The sequence below is a fragment of the Natrix helvetica genome (genome assembly GCF_964273705.1).
Source record: "Natrix helvetica genome assembly, chromosome: 1".
Classification (NCBI taxonomy): Eukaryota; Metazoa; Chordata; class Lepidosauria; order Squamata; family Natricidae; genus Natrix; species Natrix helvetica.
Window position 1 is genome coordinate 208,834,237 of NC_138548.1, and position 19,810 is coordinate 208,854,046.

At 41.8% G+C, this 19,810-nt stretch overlaps 1 protein-coding gene across 5 annotated transcripts in view; it reads right to left on the minus strand.

The window, feature by feature from the left end:
* STAT6 (signal transducer and activator of transcription 6) overlaps positions 1–19,810 on the minus strand; it is a 93,263-nt gene that overhangs the window by 3,979 nt on the left and 69,474 nt on the right. For 4 of the 5 annotated variants that reach the window (XM_081939127.1, XM_081939128.1, XM_081939126.1 and 1 more), the window contains exons 9-20: positions 18,522–18,710; positions 17,027–17,114; positions 15,448–15,570; positions 14,364–14,456; positions 13,018–13,224; positions 12,826–12,920; positions 12,150–12,286; positions 7,553–7,699; positions 5,898–5,958; positions 4,738–4,833; positions 1,218–1,295; positions 150–317 (exon numbers count right to left, since the gene is read on the minus strand). In XM_081939127.1, coding sequence (XP_081795253.1) covers positions 150–317; positions 1,218–1,295; positions 4,738–4,833; positions 5,898–5,958; positions 7,553–7,699; positions 12,150–12,286; positions 12,826–12,920; positions 13,018–13,224; positions 14,364–14,456; positions 15,448–15,570; positions 17,027–17,114; positions 18,522–18,710 — 1,482 coding nt within the window. The remainder of the gene's footprint in view (positions 1–149; positions 318–1,217; positions 1,296–4,737; positions 4,834–5,897; positions 5,959–7,552; positions 7,700–12,149; positions 12,287–12,825; positions 12,921–13,017; positions 13,225–14,363; positions 14,457–15,447; positions 15,571–17,026; positions 17,115–18,521; positions 18,711–19,810) is intronic. The other variant, XM_081939129.1, reaches the window with a different exon arrangement.

Sequence of the window (19,810 nt, forward strand, 5' to 3'; positions counted from 1 at the left end):
CCTATACCATAATTTCTGGGGACTCTAGAGGAAGCAATGACATGCGTTCAGATAAAACCACAGGAAGAAGAAGCAATATTGCACAGCCCCATCGTGATAAATGTCTCTGATAATAATCTTTCCACTTGCAAGATGCCATCTATGCTCACCTTAATGAGTCTGCCATTACATGGAGCTGAAGATTCTCTGAGTATGTTATGGTGTTCTCAGTCTGCATAGAGAGGTCCGGCATCTCTACATCTTGACACATGGGGTATGAATCCATTGGACCAAGAGGTGAAGCATTGCCCAAAGGGTATGGGCAAGTCATTAATTCACTGTGAAAGGATAGAAAGGGTGGTCACAGTGCAGCTCTAGAGACTGAAAAGTGGAATAGGGTATCCTGACATTGCTAGGTGGCATCAACATAAAATCCAAAGCCAGTTGACTAGTGAGATGGAAAATGACTCTGAGGGTTTTTTTTTTTTTTTTGCTCTCTAGGTAATTTGGGTTGGTTGCCCAATATTGCAAAATGAAAGAGAACTTGCATTAAATTAATATGACAATATGCAAATGTGCTTTTAAATTGTCCAATTACATTTAAATTAGTCTTAGGCTTTATGTATGGTATCAATATTGGGCAAATAGCTATAATTGCTTTTTCATATTGCACATTTCAATAAATATTTCTATATATTATGCCCAGATCTCTACATTATACTGGATTAAATAGTTTTTCGTGAGATATAAGTACAGATAGTCCTTGGTTAACAATGGCTGTTTAGTGACTGTGAAGTAAGGACAACACTGAAAATGTAACTTTGTGACTGATTCTCAATCATACGACCCTTGCGGTTTTCAACAGCCACATGACTGCCATTCTGGTGCTTTGCAATCAGCATGCACTTATAACCATGCAGTATTCCAAGGTTACATGATCACCATTTGTAAGCTTCACAGCGGAATTCCAAGGCTGTAAAAATGCAAGCTTCGGTCACATGATTTCTTATTACCAACCAGGGGTATTTCGCTTAGCAACCACAATGTAACCTGATGTCATAAGTCACATGAAGTTTCACTTAACGAAGACGCGGGTTGGCAATTGAGTTGCTGGTCCCTAGTGTGTTGGTTACGTGCGGACTAGCTGTATAACATTCAGTCAGTGTCCTGCTTGCTTCCCGCTATTCTTACTGAGACAAACAAAACAGAAAGGAACCTGCTCAGGCAGGGATCCTTACAATGGCAACTGGGAGCTTCCATATGTTGTGCTGCTGGGTAAAGATGTTCCAATGGATGACGAAACCATGACTGGGGAGCTGCAGCAAACGAAGAGAAAGCTATGTCAAACACTGGACAAAATAATCTCAAGATTTTATCAATGTTGAAATGAGCATACAATACACCTGCACTGATTTCTTTTTACCTTCTGGTAAATCCTTGACTTACAATCAGTTGCTTAGTAATTACCATGTTTCCCCCCAAATAAAGACAGGGTCTTATTTTCTTTTGACTCCCGAAATAAGGTTGGTCTTATTTTCGGGGAGATATTATTATTTTTGAGGTGCGGGAGGCGGTGAGAGTGGTCACCTTAAGGCTGCTGCTGTGTTGCAATCTTTTCGGGGAGGGCTTACTTTCAGGGGAAGGCTTATTTTAGTGCATGCGCTCAAAAGCCCTGATTGGGCTTATTATCTGGGGAGGTCTTATTTTCCGGAAAACAGGGTAGTTGATGTTACAATAAAATCCCCCCTCAGAAACTACTTATGACTCAGTTTTGAAGTTGTGATCTATGCCTCTCTCAATGGTCACATGACCAACTTTTGGGCGCTTGGCAATTAGGCCAATTTATAACATTTTTCTGAAAGCCCCCCATTTATTTTCAGTTTCTGGCAAAAACTGCCTCACAGAGAACAATGAGCTTGCTCAACAAAGAGCAAAGCAAACCAAGTGTTTGCTTAATGACTGCCACGCTCGCTTAGCGATTGTCACTGGTCAGGTCTAGTCACATGGTGACCCGTTTTACAACTGTCACAACTTCGGGACAAAATTGTGGGCTCATTTTTTAAAAATTCTACCTTTATATTTATATTACACTGAATTTTTACTTAGCTCTTCCTTCAAGTGGCCTCCAAGGGCAGTGTACTGTAGATCAGGGTTTCTCAACTCAGAATTCTGGGTGGGAAAATTTGGGACTCAAAGTCCACACATTTAAAGTTGCTGAGCTTGAGAAACCTGGCCTAGATGGGGTCTGCTCCCTTCACCAGCCTTTTGAGAAAGGTTTGGTGGGGAGAAAGAATCTGAGTTCACATGCCACTCTAAGTGAGGAGTAAGCGGAACAGTGGGTTTTACCTAATATAACTTTTATCACACAATAGGCACCGTTTTGTAACTTGCATGATGCCACCAGATGCAAAGTCAGCACAAGAGAGAGCGGTTAATTTTTCCTCATAACGTATTTCCTTTGAAGCTTCTCTCCTTCCACCTAAATCAGGGGTGTCAAACACAAGGCCCACCGGCCCAATCTGACCCATAGGGTGCTTAGAACTGGCCTGCGGGGCCACCCTGGAAACAGTGAATGACCGGCCCATGGTACCTCTGTCACCAAAAATGGAGCTCCTGCCCAGCCTCCATTTTGCTGGCAGAGGACTGCAGGAGGCCATCGCAGCAAACAACGGAGCCTCAATGAGTGATGTTGGGCTGGCCACTCCCCCTCCCCCAGGTCAAACACAACCCTGATGCGGCCCTCAATGAAATCCAGTTTGACACCCCTGAATTCCAAATCAATGCACTGGTGTCCTTCCTAAGTACTTTGGTCTGAAACAGAGATAGGGATATTTTTTACAAAGCAAGGAGAGAGAGAGAGAGAGACATTAAAAAAAAAATATTCTGCCTTTACTATTTCTAAATCACTCAAGGCAGTGAACATCACTAATGCTCTTTCCTCCTCCTATTTCCCTCACAACAACTCTGTGAGGTGGATTGCGTTGAAAGAGAGTGACTGGCCCAAAGTCAGCCAGCTGGCTTTCATGCCTAAAATGGGCCTAGAATCCACACTCTCCTGGTTCTAACCTGGGGCTTAAGCACTAGACTAAATTGGCTCTATTGCAATATCAAAGAAAGATCGCTAAAACCTAGAAAAAAAAATGGATGCAGCATTTTGAGATTTATGTCTTTCCACAAAAGGGAGGGCAGCTGCATTGTCAAAATAATGGGGAGGGGAGGGAGAAATGAGGCATCTGCTCTCATTCACATTACAGCCAACATCCCCTTTCACCCTCTGAATCACTACTTTTAACAAAAGAGGTCAGAGAATCCAGTCAATATTGTCCCATACTATTGACAGCGTAGAGAGTAAGGAAGAGGGTCTTACAGAAATACGCAGGAACTGCCACCTAGACAAAAGGGGCAGAAACATGTTTAAGTTCAGAATGATGTATCATAATTATAGCCAATCTCAATAAAAGTAGTTTTAACCTTTCTGCAGAGTTGATTTCCTGATCTCATCTATCCAAAGGAGCTGACATGAGTCTTTCAAGTCTCATTGTGTTGTACTTCCTCTTCCTTCTTATATTCCCGTCTGTCTGAGCTGCTTCTGAATGGGATTTAGTTCAGAGGTGGTATTCAGCAGGTTCTGACCAGTTATGGAGAACTGGTAGCGGAAATTTTGAGCAATTCGGAAAACTGGTAAATACCACCTCTAGCCCTGTCCCCATCTATTCTCTGCCTCCTAGATGATTGGGAGGGAATGGGGATTTTGCAGTAACCTTCGCCTGGAGAGGGGAGGGAAGGGAGATTTTATAGTCCCTTCCCTTGCCACGCCCACCAAGCCATGCCACACCTACCAAGCCACGCCCACAGAGCCAGTAGTAAAATGTTTTGAATCCCACCACTGATTTAGTTGTTCTGGGTATAAAATAATGTTTCAGTAACTTTTGCCTAAGTAATGGTTCCTGTGTATTTCTGTCAAGGTCATCTTTCTTACTCTTTACCCATAGATTGAATTAATCAGCATTTTTTGCTTTTGAGCAAAACTATACCAAGGATACACATCAACACTATGAAAAAAGAAACCTAGCACAATACTTTCACATCTTCTTTCGTAAAATCAAAGGGAAGATGATGCTTACGTCAATTCTACTTCGAAGAATTTTAAAAATAGCTGCATTTTATGTCCTTTTTTCTCTATATCTCTTAGTAGAAGTTCAGAAACTGCTCTGGCCATGGTAATACCGTACTGGCGCTACTTGGAAGCTAAATTCTTTTTTCCTGGTGGTTTCACATCAGAGTAAATGAAATTGTAGTTTTCCATTGGAACACAGCGGCTTTACAGAACTTGTAGGTGGATCATTTTCCATTGGTGAGAAATATTGCCCTCAACCTTTTCCCTGAGACTGCAGCTTCTCTTCAGAACAACAGTTCTGTTTTCTTATCTTCCTCCCCCCACGCACCCAATATAATCAGATACATGTACACCAGATAAATTAAGAATATAGATGTGATTGGAGAACAAATAGCAATTTATTCTCTTCCCTTCTTCTCATTTTCCAGGACCAGTAATAGCTGAAGCTTGGGCTTCCACAGCATTCTCCTTCAATGTTAAAGCAGTGAAACCAATCAGTGAAACAGGACCTTTTGAAGGATTGGGGGATAAAAAATAGGGGCAATGAGAAGGTAGTTCCACTTGGTACTCCTTTGTAGACATTCATTATATAATAGACACACAATGGTAGGATTCTCTGCAATCAATCAGTAAGTTCTTACTCATGATAAGTTGAATCAGAATGGACTGCAAGATTCACATTAGAGCCGCTCAGAGTGTCAACTGGTTTCTGAATTGATGTAGGGAATGAGCAGGGTCTAGAATTGAACACAATTGTGTGAACATCCATTTGTTAACTTTTGGCACTCTCGCAGATACTGATCTAAGAGGCATATCTGATCTTAAAGAGTGTTTTCCCTTGCCTTGTTCAAAATGACACCAATAGCATAAAATCAAGGCTGATGGAGAAGGTGAAATCTAAATCTAAATCACCTAAACCTAAATCCATCTAAATTACAATATATAGTTGTCCATCTCATGAATGTGACCCCTGGGTGGCGTATAATAAAACCCCACCCAGATGCTATCCATTAGTTTCCTTCAACAGTCTGATGCTGTTATGTTAGACTCCTTTCCCCATGGCAAGAAGGGGAGGGTGGGAGAGAGAAACAGCCCAAACTGGAAATCCAGTAAGATAGTAATGGAAGAACACGATACACACACACAAAAATGCTGGGACCCTAGAAAAAATACAGAGAAAAGCAAATAATGATAAGGGGTCTTGAGGCTAAATTGTACGATGAACGGTTGAGAGAACTAGATATACCTAGCCTGGGGAAGAGAAGGACCAGGGGCAACATGATAGCAGTCTTCCAATATTTGAGGGGTTGCCACATAGAGGGGAGGGTCGACCTGTTCTCCCAAGCGGGACAAGAAATAATGGGTGGAAGATCATTAAAGAGGGATCCAATCTAGAACTAAGAAGAAATTTCATGACAGCAAGAACAATTAATCAGAACAGCTTGCCTCCAGAAGTTGTGGGTGATCCATCACTGGAGGTTTTCAAGAAGAGATTGGACAACCATTTATCCAGAATGGTATAGGATCTCCTGCTTGAGCAGGGGCTTGGACTATAAGACCTCCAAGGTCCCTTCCAACCTTGTTATTTTATGTTCTAAGCTCTAAGGACAAAAGGGACATAGCTGAAAGAAAGTGCCATCTGACCAAAAGGCTTTTCAGACCTTCCTTCATTAAGATAGGTCTGAATTTTCCTATCTACTACTGGAAAGGTTAATTAGGAAAAGATGGTCAACATATTTATACCCAATCCCATGAAACGTTAAGAGAAGAGGAAAAAAAGGTGGAGAATTCACACACTCACGTGTCTACAGTTATCGTTAACCTGGCTGGGACGTAACTGCTGGTGTTTTTTCGTGTCTCTGCTAGGGGAAGAAACATAACCACATTTTAGCTTCTCAACACACAAATCGGTTCATATTTGTCATACAGAAAGTAATTTCAAGGAAGTTTTGTAACAAGAGGAAGCCCTAAAGCAGAAGTTGCTTCCCACTATAGCAGCAGTTCTCAGCCTGATGTGTTCCAGCTTATCAACTATGGAAAGGTAGAGTCCTAAATAGGGATGAGTCAATTATTTGGGGTTTGATGCATTCAATGACTCTTAGAAATTCTCAGAGAAGGATGCTGGAAATGGTCCAGGCAGGAATTCCACTTATAAGCTGCCATCCAAATACTTGATGGAGCTTATTCTGTGACCTGCTCAGCCTTATCTTTAGAATCTCCAAACAGGTTCTGGGTCATTAAAAAAAAAGTATTGGTTCATCAATAGAAATGAGCCTCTTCATATTTTCTGACTGACACATAGCAAAAGCTCTGCAGACACACCTTTTGTTTGATTATGTGTCATTTCACTTGAAATATGAATGTTTATGTATGAGAACTTCTGGAGCAAATCACCCCCGATCAGGTTTATGCCATTTTATATATGTTTATTTTAAGCTCCACTTTCACATTACTTTGTGATTTATAAGAACCTTAATCAAAATGTGTGCTGGCAGGCAGAATTATAATATATGCTCTGTCAAAATACACATTTTCTACTATATTTTGAAAATTTTATTCAGCCAAGACTAGCATTATACAACGAGCATATTCATTTCTAGTTATTTTGATTGTGGGACGCATAAAATATTGCCCTTGCATAAAACAATAAGTCTTATATATTAAATAAATATACATACACTAGAATATATCCTGTCCTTCAGAATCTGTACAGAATCCATTTTTCCCTCCTTGACTTTAATTTTGCTCATCTGTTTTTTCAAACTTAACTTAATCTTGTTCTTTACTACATCCATCTAAACAAATATAAAGTCAAGGGGGGAAAAAGAAACACACACACAAAAAAGAAATTTAACAAGCAAAGGCCTCTTGCTATAGGTCCATGTGCACAGTAAATTGATTTACAATCTCTAAAACAGAGGCACTTCTTTATAGTGGCAAAACAATTTTGGAATAACTTCTTAGAGGAGTATTCTTGGTGCCATTTTTGTTCCCTTTTCAGCTGTTTCCTTGGGAATTCTGAATATAAATTAAATTTCTTTATCTACAATTGAAAAAAAAAAATCTTATGCCTTGCCATTTCACTTTGTCATTTTTTAATTTGTACTGCTCCAATCATGTTACATTTCTCATTTTGCTGTTTATTGGCAAAAAAATAATAATTCCTTTTGGGTGTAAGCAAGCCCAAATATTTTTTTTAAAAAATGAGCCAATAATTTAAATAATGGAATTCTTTTGGATCTTGTTTTTGAAAGCCACGCCTGCCAGGCCATATTTTTTTCCATCAAGCCTCCTTCTTCCAACTTGATTTTTAACCAGATACATTCCAGCAAATGTTAAATTCTGCCCCTGTCAGGAACAGGAGAGGAAGAGCTCACTTAGGGAAGGATGCCCTTGTAAAATATTGAGCCTCGTTTGGTCTGCATCTTCTCCCCTGCCCTTCTCCCCACCACTCACTATTGTAGTCCCTCCTGAAAGCCTCGTGTTTGGGTCTGTTAGGAAAAAGCACATGGAGCTGTGGGAGATCCAGAACACAGTCAGCTAGTGAACGAATGGACAATTGCTTTGCTGTGAATGGCTGAATGTTCTCCACCTGAGTTGAACCTGAGACAAAGGAAGAGAAAACAGCCCGTAAAGAAATGAAAATGTCAAGCCTATCACACACACAAAATGTATGCCTATGATCCAGAGCAGCCACCCACATTTTCTGGATGCATTGGATTTGCTTGAATTAGGCTTCTCTGCATATCAGGCCTTTGGGTGGGACTTCTACAAGTTCTAATTATAATTGATTATTTAAATTCATAAGACTATCCACGTCTGGGTAATGTGCAAATTGGATTAAGCATATATCTGTTCCTCCCTTTTAGATCTCAGCAATAGCATTGCTTAATTGACTTGGGATCGAGATGACTAACCGGGTGTCATTAGCATACTCATGGTACCACACACCACGTCAACGAATATGACACCCGGTGGCTTCATGTAGATTTTAAACCGGAGGGCTGAGATCAGGGAACTCAGGCTCAACCGCTCTTTCACATCTACTCCAATCTGGAACAGGCTGTAGAGAAAGGAGAACCACTGCAACACAACGCATCCCACTTCAAATCCCTTCAATTAATCTAGGATATCATGGTTGACAGTATCCCAAGGGTATTGGGGGAAATCAGGACAGTCGCAATATCTCCAAGCTGGCTTTGCCATAAAGCATCGACACATATGTTCAGTGATATCTCCATTCTATACCTAGCCAGATGATCCATTTCCTCCAGGACCAGGGCACTACTGCCAGTTTTCGCGTGGACACACTGTGCGTCCACGCGCTTGATGTGTGTGCATGCATAGTACAATAATTGTTCTGCGCATGTGCAGAAGTGAAAAACAAGATGGTGGCGCCTATGGCGCCACCCAGAGAACCGGTTCGGGGCATGGCAGACCTGGGTTACTGCTGGTTCCAGTGACCCAGGCTGCCAAATCACTACCGATTCGGCCGAACCGGTCTGAACTGGTAGGAATCCACCACTGTCCGGGATCCTCTCAAGCTGTAACCAGTCACCTTCTCAGTCACCTTCCCTAGAAAATGGAAATTGGAGACTGGCCAAAAATTGCCCAGATCAAGTTTAACAATTTATTGAGGAGGAGACACACCTAACTCCTTCAAGCCAGGCAGAACCATCCATAAGGTTGCATTTATCATGTCTTCCCAACCACGTATCACTCCCAAGGGAAACTTTACTAGCCAGGAATAACAAGGGTCTAAAAATCAGATGTCCATGTTAACAGTCTCAATGACCCTGTATTTAAGGGCAAAGACTTTCCAGGCAAAAGGACAAGATCATCTCATTCGCTAGTTGCCCAGTTGGAATCTAGTTCTGAGTGAATCCAAGTAACTTTATCTGTCATATCCCTAAAGTATTTCTCACAGCAGTCCTGAATATGTTTTGTGACCCTTTCTTCCACAGCAGGGAATGGGTCATTTTTAAAAGGTTGATGAGAGGAAGAAAATACATTTACCGCTGTTATCACTTATGATGTAATCCCTAATTTGGATTCATAATTCAACTTTGCCTTTCTCCTAGGAGATTCTTCTTGTCATTTTACCTCCAGAACTCCAGTGAAACCTCTAAGATCAATGAACATGGAGAAACCACATAGAAACTATCTGACCTAAGGCCACTGACATCCAACTATTCTAGGTGGTGACTGAAGGCCTTGGTGAAACTGCTCACCAGTTCTCCAGGAAAGAAACCAAATTCCTCTAAAATCCATCCAGGTCCATTGGTTGCCTGGGAGGGGGCAGCACCAGTGAGTTGAAAAGCAACCAAAAAGTAATCTGTTCATGACAAAGGATTGATGGTAATGTCCTCCACCTTCAGATCATACTGCAACAGCCCTGAGACAAATCCTGATCTAACATATGACTGCTGTGGTTATCAGGCTCTGAATGATCTGGGATAGGTCCATGAATGTCATGATGACCATGAACTCCTGCATTGCTCTTGTGACTTTGTGTCACCTGAGGGCACATTGAATTCTCCAAGAACAGTGAGCCTCAAATATTCTACCACTAATCCAGCAACAGAATTGAGCAGCTCAGGCAAGGATGGCTAGTACAGCAGCAACAGATGCAACTGCTCCCCGGAGACCCACTTTGGCTTCATAGCCAGTTACCTTCAGGACAGTGCCCTTGAAAGCTCTTAAGGTAACAGTGCCTTCTGAATAACATTTGCTACCTCAATCCTCCATTCTGGAGTCATGGCTGTCATATTTGATACGCAGGTGAGCACAACTCTGAAGAAGAGCATCCACTTTTGGGCCAACCCAAGTCAGTCTCAGCCATTAAGATCATGCATTGTTTATTACAGAGTGACCTGACATTTAGCAGCAGCAGCAGCAATCAGAGGCCAAGGCCCTCAAGGATTTGCTAACCTAGCACTGGGGCTGAATACCTGAGGCTGGAAGGTAGAATGACTTTACTCCACCTTCCGCATGAGTGGCCTGCTCCTGGATTCCCATCATATATTCCCTTGCCCATTATGACCTGGATGTTACTGTGAATGTTCTGTACATCATCTGCCATCCTTTTCTCATCAGATCCCATCAGATGTAACCAACCACTCAGCAGTCAAATAACTTAGCCATCAGTCAATAGTATCCTTACGCTGTTTTTGCCTCCTGTACTCAATAGCCACGTTGCATTTCTGACTGCTGTAGGTTTCCCAGCTTATCTCATTCTTCTTCTCCTTGACAGTCTCCAATCCCAAGGGAGTTAGAAGCTGCCACACTATTATCTTATATATCCAATCTCCATTGCAGGGCAAGACTAAGGTTCAACAGTCTGGCAGGCAGATTGGCTAATAATTCAATAGGTGCGCCTGGTAGTTGCCTGAACAAGCAATGCTTTGGCTGAAAATGCAAGAGGTCAATGCACAGGCAGCTGCCAAAACTTGGGTACGTCATATACAGTACTTGCACCAACACCTGACTGCACTCCTGCTCCTCACCACAAAGCTATATGTTCTTTCCTACAGGACACTTCCAATGCCAACCTTCCTGCTGCAGCAATTCCAGCCCACACAATCTTCAAAGTGGTAGACCAGTGATTGGATCTCCTCTGCTGCCATGCAACAATGGGCATATGAATCATGGGGAACTGTCCAGCATTCCCAACCTGGCATTTTTTTTAGCACCCTTTCAAAAGCCAGACACTTGGTGTGTTAAGGGAAAGACTTGCTTTTGCAAATCTCCACAGCAAGGAAACAGCAGTTAGTTATTGATAAGAACTTAGTTGGGCAAGGCAAATTTCCAAGTAGAGCACTCCAGAGTCAAGTCAAATTCACAACAGCAAATCAAGGGAGAGACGAGGTCGTGGTTAGTCAACAAGCAACGAGGTTCCAAGAATCGTGATACACAAGCCAGATGCTGGAGTTGCTCCTAGCAAGACCGCAGTGTTCCTGTAAGACTTAAACCCTCACTCTGCTGAGAATGCACAGCTGTGGTCAAACTTTGTCAGCCAGTTCTGCTTGATGGCAAATTGCAAGTCATGTGTTTCGGTGAGGCACAGAGATCCCAGGAGGAATTGTTGGGAGTATATATTATATACAGTATATACATGAAAACTCAGCCAGCCACTAAAAAATGGTGGAAGCAGAAACTGCTCCATGATAGGAACCTGAAGGATTTCATGTGAACCTCTGAAAATATTGCTGCTTGTTAGAGAAGTAGAACAATATTGAGTAGATCATTTGACTCGTGTTGTATGTTCATGCAGATGTACTGAGTTTCACCAACAGCCAGTTCCAGCCATGCAGCTTTGCACCAATAACCACACCCATCCTTCCCAGGAACCTTACAGCCAGAGGTTAGCAGAGATCTGGAATGCAATTAGCTAATTCCTTGCCCTTTTAAATCAACGGATTTGCCACAATATGCCTATGTAACACCTCTGCTTTGTGAGCTGCACTGGTTAACAGTTTGCTTTGGGGTGAAATTCAAAATGCTGGTTGCTACCTATAATGCCCCACATGGCAGAGGACCTAGTTATTTGAGGGACTGCCTCTCTCCCATAGTATGTGCTCAACCAGTTCAATTTGTCAGGGTTGATGCACTGCCAAATTAACATCAATTAAACATTGTCATTTATTGGGATTCTGGAAGTATGCCCACAGTCGGGAATGAAGTTCCCCCTGGAATTTAAATGGTTCCACCCTGCTGGTCTTTCAAAGGCCCTTAATGATCTGGCTCTTCGCCCAGGCCTTCTGTTCCCTTCTGGGTTTGTTTTCTTTGCCATCCTTGTTCGTTTGTCTCGTGCTGTTTTTGTATTGTTCTTCATTTAAAAAAAATGTTTTAACAATTATAAATGGCCTAGAATCTCTTGCAGTTGGGGGGCATATGAATATAATAAAATTATTTGCTGTTTCAACAATGCTGACTTCAGAGTAAAAGTGAAAAAGGTTTCATTGACGATCACCTATCCAACAGACACAGAAAAACCTATTTTCCCTCCGCCTTCAGCTCTGTAAATATGGGGCTGTCCTATGCAAAGGCATACCATCTGGGAAGTAGGTAACATAGGCGATGCTGATGCCACCAATCTCAGAATCACTGAAACGTAACAGGAAAGTCCCAGCTGGAGCATTGCTCAGATAATTGAAAACATACTGCTTGCTGACAAAGCCCATGATCAATCTGCATGAACAAAATAGACAGATAAAGGGGAAAAAACAGAGGAGAAAATCAATAATCAACACTGCAGGACTTAGAGAATTGTAGTAATAGTTGAAAGGAAAAAGTGCACCTCTCTGATTGTGAAACTGGGGGGGGGGAAACTAGCTGAAATTTCTTATTCTATGAGTATCAGTATGGGCTGGTATCCAGACTCAAATGATCTGGTCAATAAATATACTTTTTTATACTGAAAAAAAATTGGGAGGATAACAAGTTCTGTTTTCAGACTTTCACTCCTTATTTTTTTTTTTTTTATACCTAACCTTTTTCTTTTACAACTCAAGGCTGCCTACATAATGCTCTCTCTTCTTATTTTCCCCACAACAAAAATTCTATGAAAGTTTAGGCTGAGGGATAGTGACTAGCCCAAATTCACCCAGCCAGCTTTCATGCCTGGCAGGACTAGAACTCAATCTCCTCATTTCTAGTCCAGCATCTTAACCACTGCACCAAACGGAATTATGTAATGCATCCTGGTTTTGATCCATTTATTTTCTTACCTGTCAGACCAATAGTTCTTCAGATATTTCTTGGTGAGGTCAAGAATGCCTTCAAACCATTGCCAAAATGTGAATCCTCTACCAGGAAGCATCTCCTGTAAGTTACAAGATGAGGGTAAGAAACAGATGACACTAACCAGATAAGCTGAAGAGGCTATCATATCACCCTTCTAACAAAACCCATGGAGAGACCTTATTGAATTGGGACCAAGACACGTGGCATCTCTGCAGTTCCTCTAGAGTGGTGATATTGTCACCAAAGATCTTCTGGGCCAAGAAGAAATAATGGTCCTTGAGTAGACCTTTTGTGGTTTGCACCTCGGCAAGGAACTTCTGGTTGAGTGTGTCACACATTGCCTTCCAACTAACACGCTCAGCCACCACAAAGGGAATGCGATCCTGGAACAGATCAAGAGAGAGAGCATCCATCACACTCCTGCTATAAATTGTAGCAGGCAACAGTATTCCTATATTTCCTCAAAGGCTGATCTGGTAGTAAAAATAACCTTCACTAAGAACCGAAACTCTAAATCTTACCTTGGTTTCATAGTGCCTTATCTATTTGTTTTAGCTGGTTTATACCAATAGCAATTGCACTTAGACTTACCTATCACTTTATAGTGCTTTACAGCCCTCTCTAAGCAGTTTTACAGAGTCAGCCTATTGCCCCCAACAATCTGGGTCCTCATTTTACTGACCTGGTTGGGAAATAAATTGAAGGCTGAGTCAACCTTGAGCCTGGTGAGATTCGAACTGCCAAATTGCAGGCAGCCAGCACTCAGCAGAAATAGCCTGCAGTACTGCACTCTAACCACTGTGCCACTGTGGCTTACACCAATGGAACTATGGTTAGTTTTCCAGTTCAGCCTGAAATACGAAATGCCATTGGGCCACGGTGAGAAAGTTTATGTCAAAAGTTTCCTTTCCAGAAACTGGCATAATGGTAGAGTGAGAAGCCACTGTATGTGGCCCCAGGTTATTCAGATTTTACAAATGGCAGGAATAATGTTAGTTCATATCTTACTTTCCTTTGACAATTTTTGGCCATGTCCATGATTTCCCCCACTCTTTGCTATTCTAAACTCATCCAGTGATTTTCATGACTGAGTAAGAATTTAACCTTGAATTTAACTGCCCCACCAGATGCTTTCCTATGGAGAGGCTCTAGGCTGGAGATGGGGAATCTCTGGGTTCAAAGGTTGCTGAACAGCTGCCAGCATCCTTTTTTTTACAAGCTGGGTTAGATTTCTGGAGGCTCATAGGTTCAAATCTTTCTCCTAAGGCAGGGGTGTCCAAACTTGGGAACTTTAAGACTTGTGGACTTCAACTCTCAGAATTCCCCAGCCAGCCATGCTGGCTGGGGAATTCTGGGAGTTGAAGTCCACAAGTCTTAAAGTTCTCAAGTTTGGACACCCCTGTCCTAAGGAATGTGTGTGTGGGGATGGGTGGGGGGGAATCCACACTTTTTTGACAATTAAATATCCACATTAAATTCTTCCCTTAACGATTAGCAGTCTTAGTCTGCACCTTTCACTTACGGGAGCAGCAAAGGCGTTGTCCCATAAGATGGTGGCTTTGGCATTGTTGTCCTGATTTCCATGGACAATCACCACAAGGGGAAGCGACAGAGCCTAGAAAGGCAGGAGGAAAGAAAGAGTTGCAGTTAACAACTGATGGTTTTCTTTAAAAGTGGCCTGCTGTCTTTTGTTTCTGATCGATCAGCTTAGAGCTAAGATGATTGAATCAGTTTAGATCACCTTAAATAGAACTATCCTGAGCTCTTATCAGGAATGATTTTGTGCAGGATTCAAGCCGGTCTAAACCAGTTTTAGGGTACACAGCAGGGCAAGAAGTGACTGCATGAAGGAGAAGACCAGCTACCGGAAGCCTTCCCCTACTGTAACATATTGAACGAAAGGATTTAAGATAGGATCCCACCAAATTGACAATTTCTCCCAGCTTTCTCTACTCATCTCAGCTTTCATAAGCTCCTGATCTTCTCAGAAAAGCAAGGTATTCAAATCAGACCCAAGGAACTTGTAATAAAGCTCAATTTACTACAAGATGGGAAACGTGGTACAATACAGACAGAGACCCTATTAGATCGTGTGAAGCCCAGAAACCCAAAGAGACTTAAGTAAGAAAATGAAGTTGGGTTGATAACAGCTATCTGTCTGTTGTTGGAAACTGGGGTTTAATACATGATTAATGACATCATTATTGGAAACAAAATTGTTGCCAAGTTCTACTGAAAGAACCCTGGGGCAAGAGAAGGAAATTTGCATGGATTAAAAAAAAAACATCATATAGTCAACCAATCCTGATACTGCTCCATTTATGAGTGTTTCTTCTCATAGCAGATCGTATGCATCCAATTATTCCTCCCAAAAGAGCACCACAAAACCTTCTTGTTGCCAGACCTAGAAATTTGCATCCTATTTGTATCTCTGGTGCCAAACTGCTCAAGGGGGAAGAGACAGAGAAGGGCACTAATGGTGTTTGGTTCTTTTCGAGGCTTTGCCTAACCTGTGTGTGTGTCTTTCCCTCAAGGAAGCAATAAACCAGCAGCACATTACATCTCTAGTGCTAAGAATAATACCAGCCCACACATGGTGTTTCTACCTGCAGGTGGAAGTTGGTTTGGTTGGGTCCAAGGCAAATGCTGGTACTGAAAAGGACAGCACATTTCTCTTCCGTTACTGATTCTGTACTCTTGCGGTCACAACGCTTGATCTTTTTGAGAAGCTGAAGATGAGAAAAGGCAAATATCTGTTGGCTTAACTTCTGCAAGGGAAAATCTGTTCCAAATCTTAGCTCCTGGTTTATAATTTGTTGACCCCCCACCCCATGGCTTTCTTGAATGACAAAGCTCACCAAACATACTTCTAAGCAAAGCATCTCTTTTAAGGCTGAGCAACCATTCAGGATTTGAAGGAGAAAAGGGGATTCCCAACAACGGGGCACTTCTACTAGATCTCTCAATGACTCCTTAAAGAAGCCGTATTTTTCCCTGGGCTTGCACAGCTGCTGCACAATCTTAGGAAAAGATACATTTGTGGTCTAAGAAGATGCCAACGTGCGCTACAAGGACATCTTTTGAGCACCCCATATCACCCTTTCTTTTTTGATTCTGGGCCACTGTGAAGCCCAAAGGGACACTCATTCATGGAATTTAAGAGAGGACTCAGGTGCCTTTTATTTACATTTGTAAGCTTCCATTAAGTTGGGCATGATAGAAAAACTACAGGTTCCTTTTGATTTATACAGCAACAGCTTTTGTCTGCCCATGAAATGAGTTGAGGATTTTAAAAAAGGCAACAGTCCTGAAGATGGGGGGAATCACTTTTTAAAAAGTTCCCTTACAAGATGGAACTTGAAAGGGAAAAAAAAACTTGGATCAGAATTGTGTTCCCTGCTGCACCCATTTTCCTCTTATAGTTATCTAGATGGGAGAGTATTATCCCCTCTGGCAGTCTGAAGGTATATACGTCATACTACCACTTCCAGCATCTTCTTATGGTGCAAGACCTGAGCTACATCATCCCAAATGATGGTTGACACTGCTGCATTTCTGAAGTTAATCATGGCCATGGTCTGAATGTGAGTTACTTCTGGGGTGTCAACCGTCTCACTGGTTGAGATGGCAAAGGGGACATCTTTTACCAAGAGTGTAACTTTACTGAAAATTCCACGTGAGTATAGAAGGGGAAAAGCTAGTACTAACATTTTCACACGCAAATAGCATAGGAAAACATTCCCCTGGTCCTCCCACTGCCCATTGCCCAGCCAGTTGGTTATATTCATGTTGTTTTAGGAATGGTCTCTCTGCCTTTTCCCCAGCTGCTGACCTTGGGGAGCTGGATCAGTCTCAGGCTTCAAGCCAACAGGCTTACATTCCTGTACCCTACTCAATACCCACTCACATTCCAATGCCTTCTCCCACCCCACCCCCAATTGCTGATAACTGGTTCAGAGCAGGGTTTGCGTAGCAAACTGACCATGACATGGGGATTTCTTGTAAACTGATTTGAGCTGACACACACACGCATAATGACAGAGATGACAAACACCTCTCCTCTCCCTCCAATTTTGCTTTCTCTGCAATTTTTTGGTAAATTGCTTCCCATCGCATTTTACAGCCTATCTTACCAGTTAGGCTGATTCAATTCTTCTCCTACTCACTTCTTCTCAATCCACTTACCAAATTTTTGAACTGAGCAGTACAAGAATTGCTGGAGGCATTTATATCCAGCGATGCCGTGTTGTTTACAATCTCTCCAGTGCCTTCACTGAAGTCAAAAGGAAAGCAAGAGATCATGAGCTGGTTCCTTTCCTACCAGGAAGCGATTATTCATTGCGATAAACTCAACTTTGAAGCCTGAGAGTTCCCACTCTAACCTTTATTTATGTGCTATAGTGAAAACAGTTCTCCTATGGCTAAACACTGGAGCTAATCTTGTCTTCGTAAAATATTTCATTCTGAAACATTAGTTCTGAAGAGAAGAAACAGGCTATCGCATTACAGGCAGTCCTCAAATTACAACAGTTCATTTAGCGACTGTTCAAAGTTACAACGGCACTGAAAAATGTGACTTATGACCGTTTTTCAGTTACAACCTTTGTAGCGTCTCCATGATCATGTGATCAAAATTCAGGTGCTTAGCAACTAGTTCGTATTTATGACCGCTGCAGTATCTCAAGGTCTTGGAATTGCCTTTTGCAACTTTCTGACAAGCAAAATAAATAGGGAAACAAGATTCACTTAACATCCCAGTTACTAATAGCAGTAATTCACTGAACAACTGGCAAGAAAAGTGGGCAAAACTCACTTAACACATGTCTCACTTAACCACAGAAATTTTGGGCTCAATTGTGGTCATAAGTTGAGGACTACCTGTACGTTGTCAAGAAATAACAGAATGACTGCTTTTTAAATTGGAGACTAATCGGCAGGCGCACAGAGTTTCAACTACTACTCATTTTCCCTCTCGCGCTCAGTGTTTCTCTACACCAGGGGTATCCAAACTTGGGAACTTTAAGACTTGTGGACTTCAACTCCCAGAATTCCCCAGCCAGCATGGCTGGCTGGGGAATTCTGGGAGTTGAAGTCCACAAGTCTTAAAGTTCCCAAGTTTGGACACCCCTGCTCTACACCTATAAATTTATCTTTTGTTATATTACTAAGGATAATTTCAAAACTTCTCTGGGCAAACTATTATTATAGGTTTCTCTCATCCAGATATCATTTGAGTTGAAGATGAACTTTAGTCATTTAGTTACTTCTCTTTCTCCACCTTCACAAATTTCACATGCAACAAAATTTCATTTTAATGTATGCCGATTAGTGTACATTCAAAGTGATAATAAAGTTATTCTAATTCTAAGTCTTCTGTAAGTTACTATAGCTATTCACTAGTTACATGAGATAAATCACTCCTCATTTTGCCAGTTCTTCTTTCTCTTTACGACAACATGAAAAGAGTGAAACAGTTCATATGTGGAGCCCTGAAAGTATATATCAAAGCAGTTCCTATGAACAGTTTGTGTGAAATTCTCTCACTGTGTTTAAGATCAGTGTTTAAGAATCTATGCCTTGGTTCCCTTCTCGCCCCAAATACATTCTTTAAAAAAAAAAAAGAAACTTGGAAACAAAGCCCTCAGGAGATATACACTGAGGCTCCAATGAAGTCTCTCACCTAAAGACAGAGGCAGAATGGTTGGCAGTCAGTTCCCGGGCCTGTTTCTCTGTCACAATTTCAGCCGTGACCAGAAATGATGTTGGCGGATGTTTGAGTAACTGAGGTCCCAGCAGGAAGCGGACACTGGCTTGAAATTTGGTCTGCGTCTTTAAAACTTGGGGGGGCTGTTTTTCCACCAAGAAGGAACTGGAGGGGAAACACAAGCCAGGCTCAAGTATGAGAAGAGCCAGTTCTGGGAACAGCAGCAACAGGCTTTAATATTCACCCTACTCCCTTTCCCAGGATATTGCTTACAAGCGCTGTGTGTTTAGAGCTCAAAGCATTGTTAGAGACACCACACACCCACTTCACAGTCTGTTTCTGTTGCTCCCCTCTGGGAGGAGGTTCCAAAGTATCTATAGCAGGACTACCAGATTCTAGAACAGCTTTGTTCCCTATGCCAATCCATCTGGTAAACTTGCAAGATTTGTTTCTCTTGCAATGCACATGTATACATCCGAACTAGACTGTGTTGCTTCTCCATGTCATATAATATATGTGGGCACATGCATAATTTTCTATGTATGCCTCATGTATGTATGTGTGTATTTATTTATTTATTTATTTATTTATTTATTTATCCTGCCATGTTTATATTAGAGGTGGAAATCCTTTGACAGCTGTATGCAACTTAATTACATTTTAATGTATACCAATTAGTGCATATTCAAAGTGACAATAAAGTTATTCTAAGTTCTAAGTTTCCCTGTCCCTATTCATAAAGACAGCAGGCAGAGGGGAAAAAATTCTGGTTTAGGATGGGAAGAGCAACTTTGGGAGGGGAAGCACTATGGGATAACATGCATTTGGCCATGTTTCCTGTTGGAAGTTTGATGAGCCTCTTAAAAAACCAAAAACGTCTGGAGTCAAATACTGTTCTAAGCCAGCCTTCACAAGTAATAATAAGCTCTTTACTCATGAGTAAAACAACCCCCTTTTTATAACAGGGCAGTAACAGTCTTTTATTTCCATGGATAAACAAAAAAAAAACCAATTAGTCCCAACAAACCTGGGTTTGGCAAAGGAATCCGAATTTTTTGCTGTATATTAGAAATGAATGATTGTCTGCAACAATCGACCACTCCCAAACCCCTCCTATTTATTTCCCAACCAGGCAGCGGCTGGCTAGTGTCTACCTTTCCCTGAGAGCTGGCTTATTGTTTTCCTTTGCTCTCCTCTCCTTTCCTCCATACGCATATGCACATCTGGGATGGGCCCCATCTGTTCCTCTCTTTCACTCAGCTCAA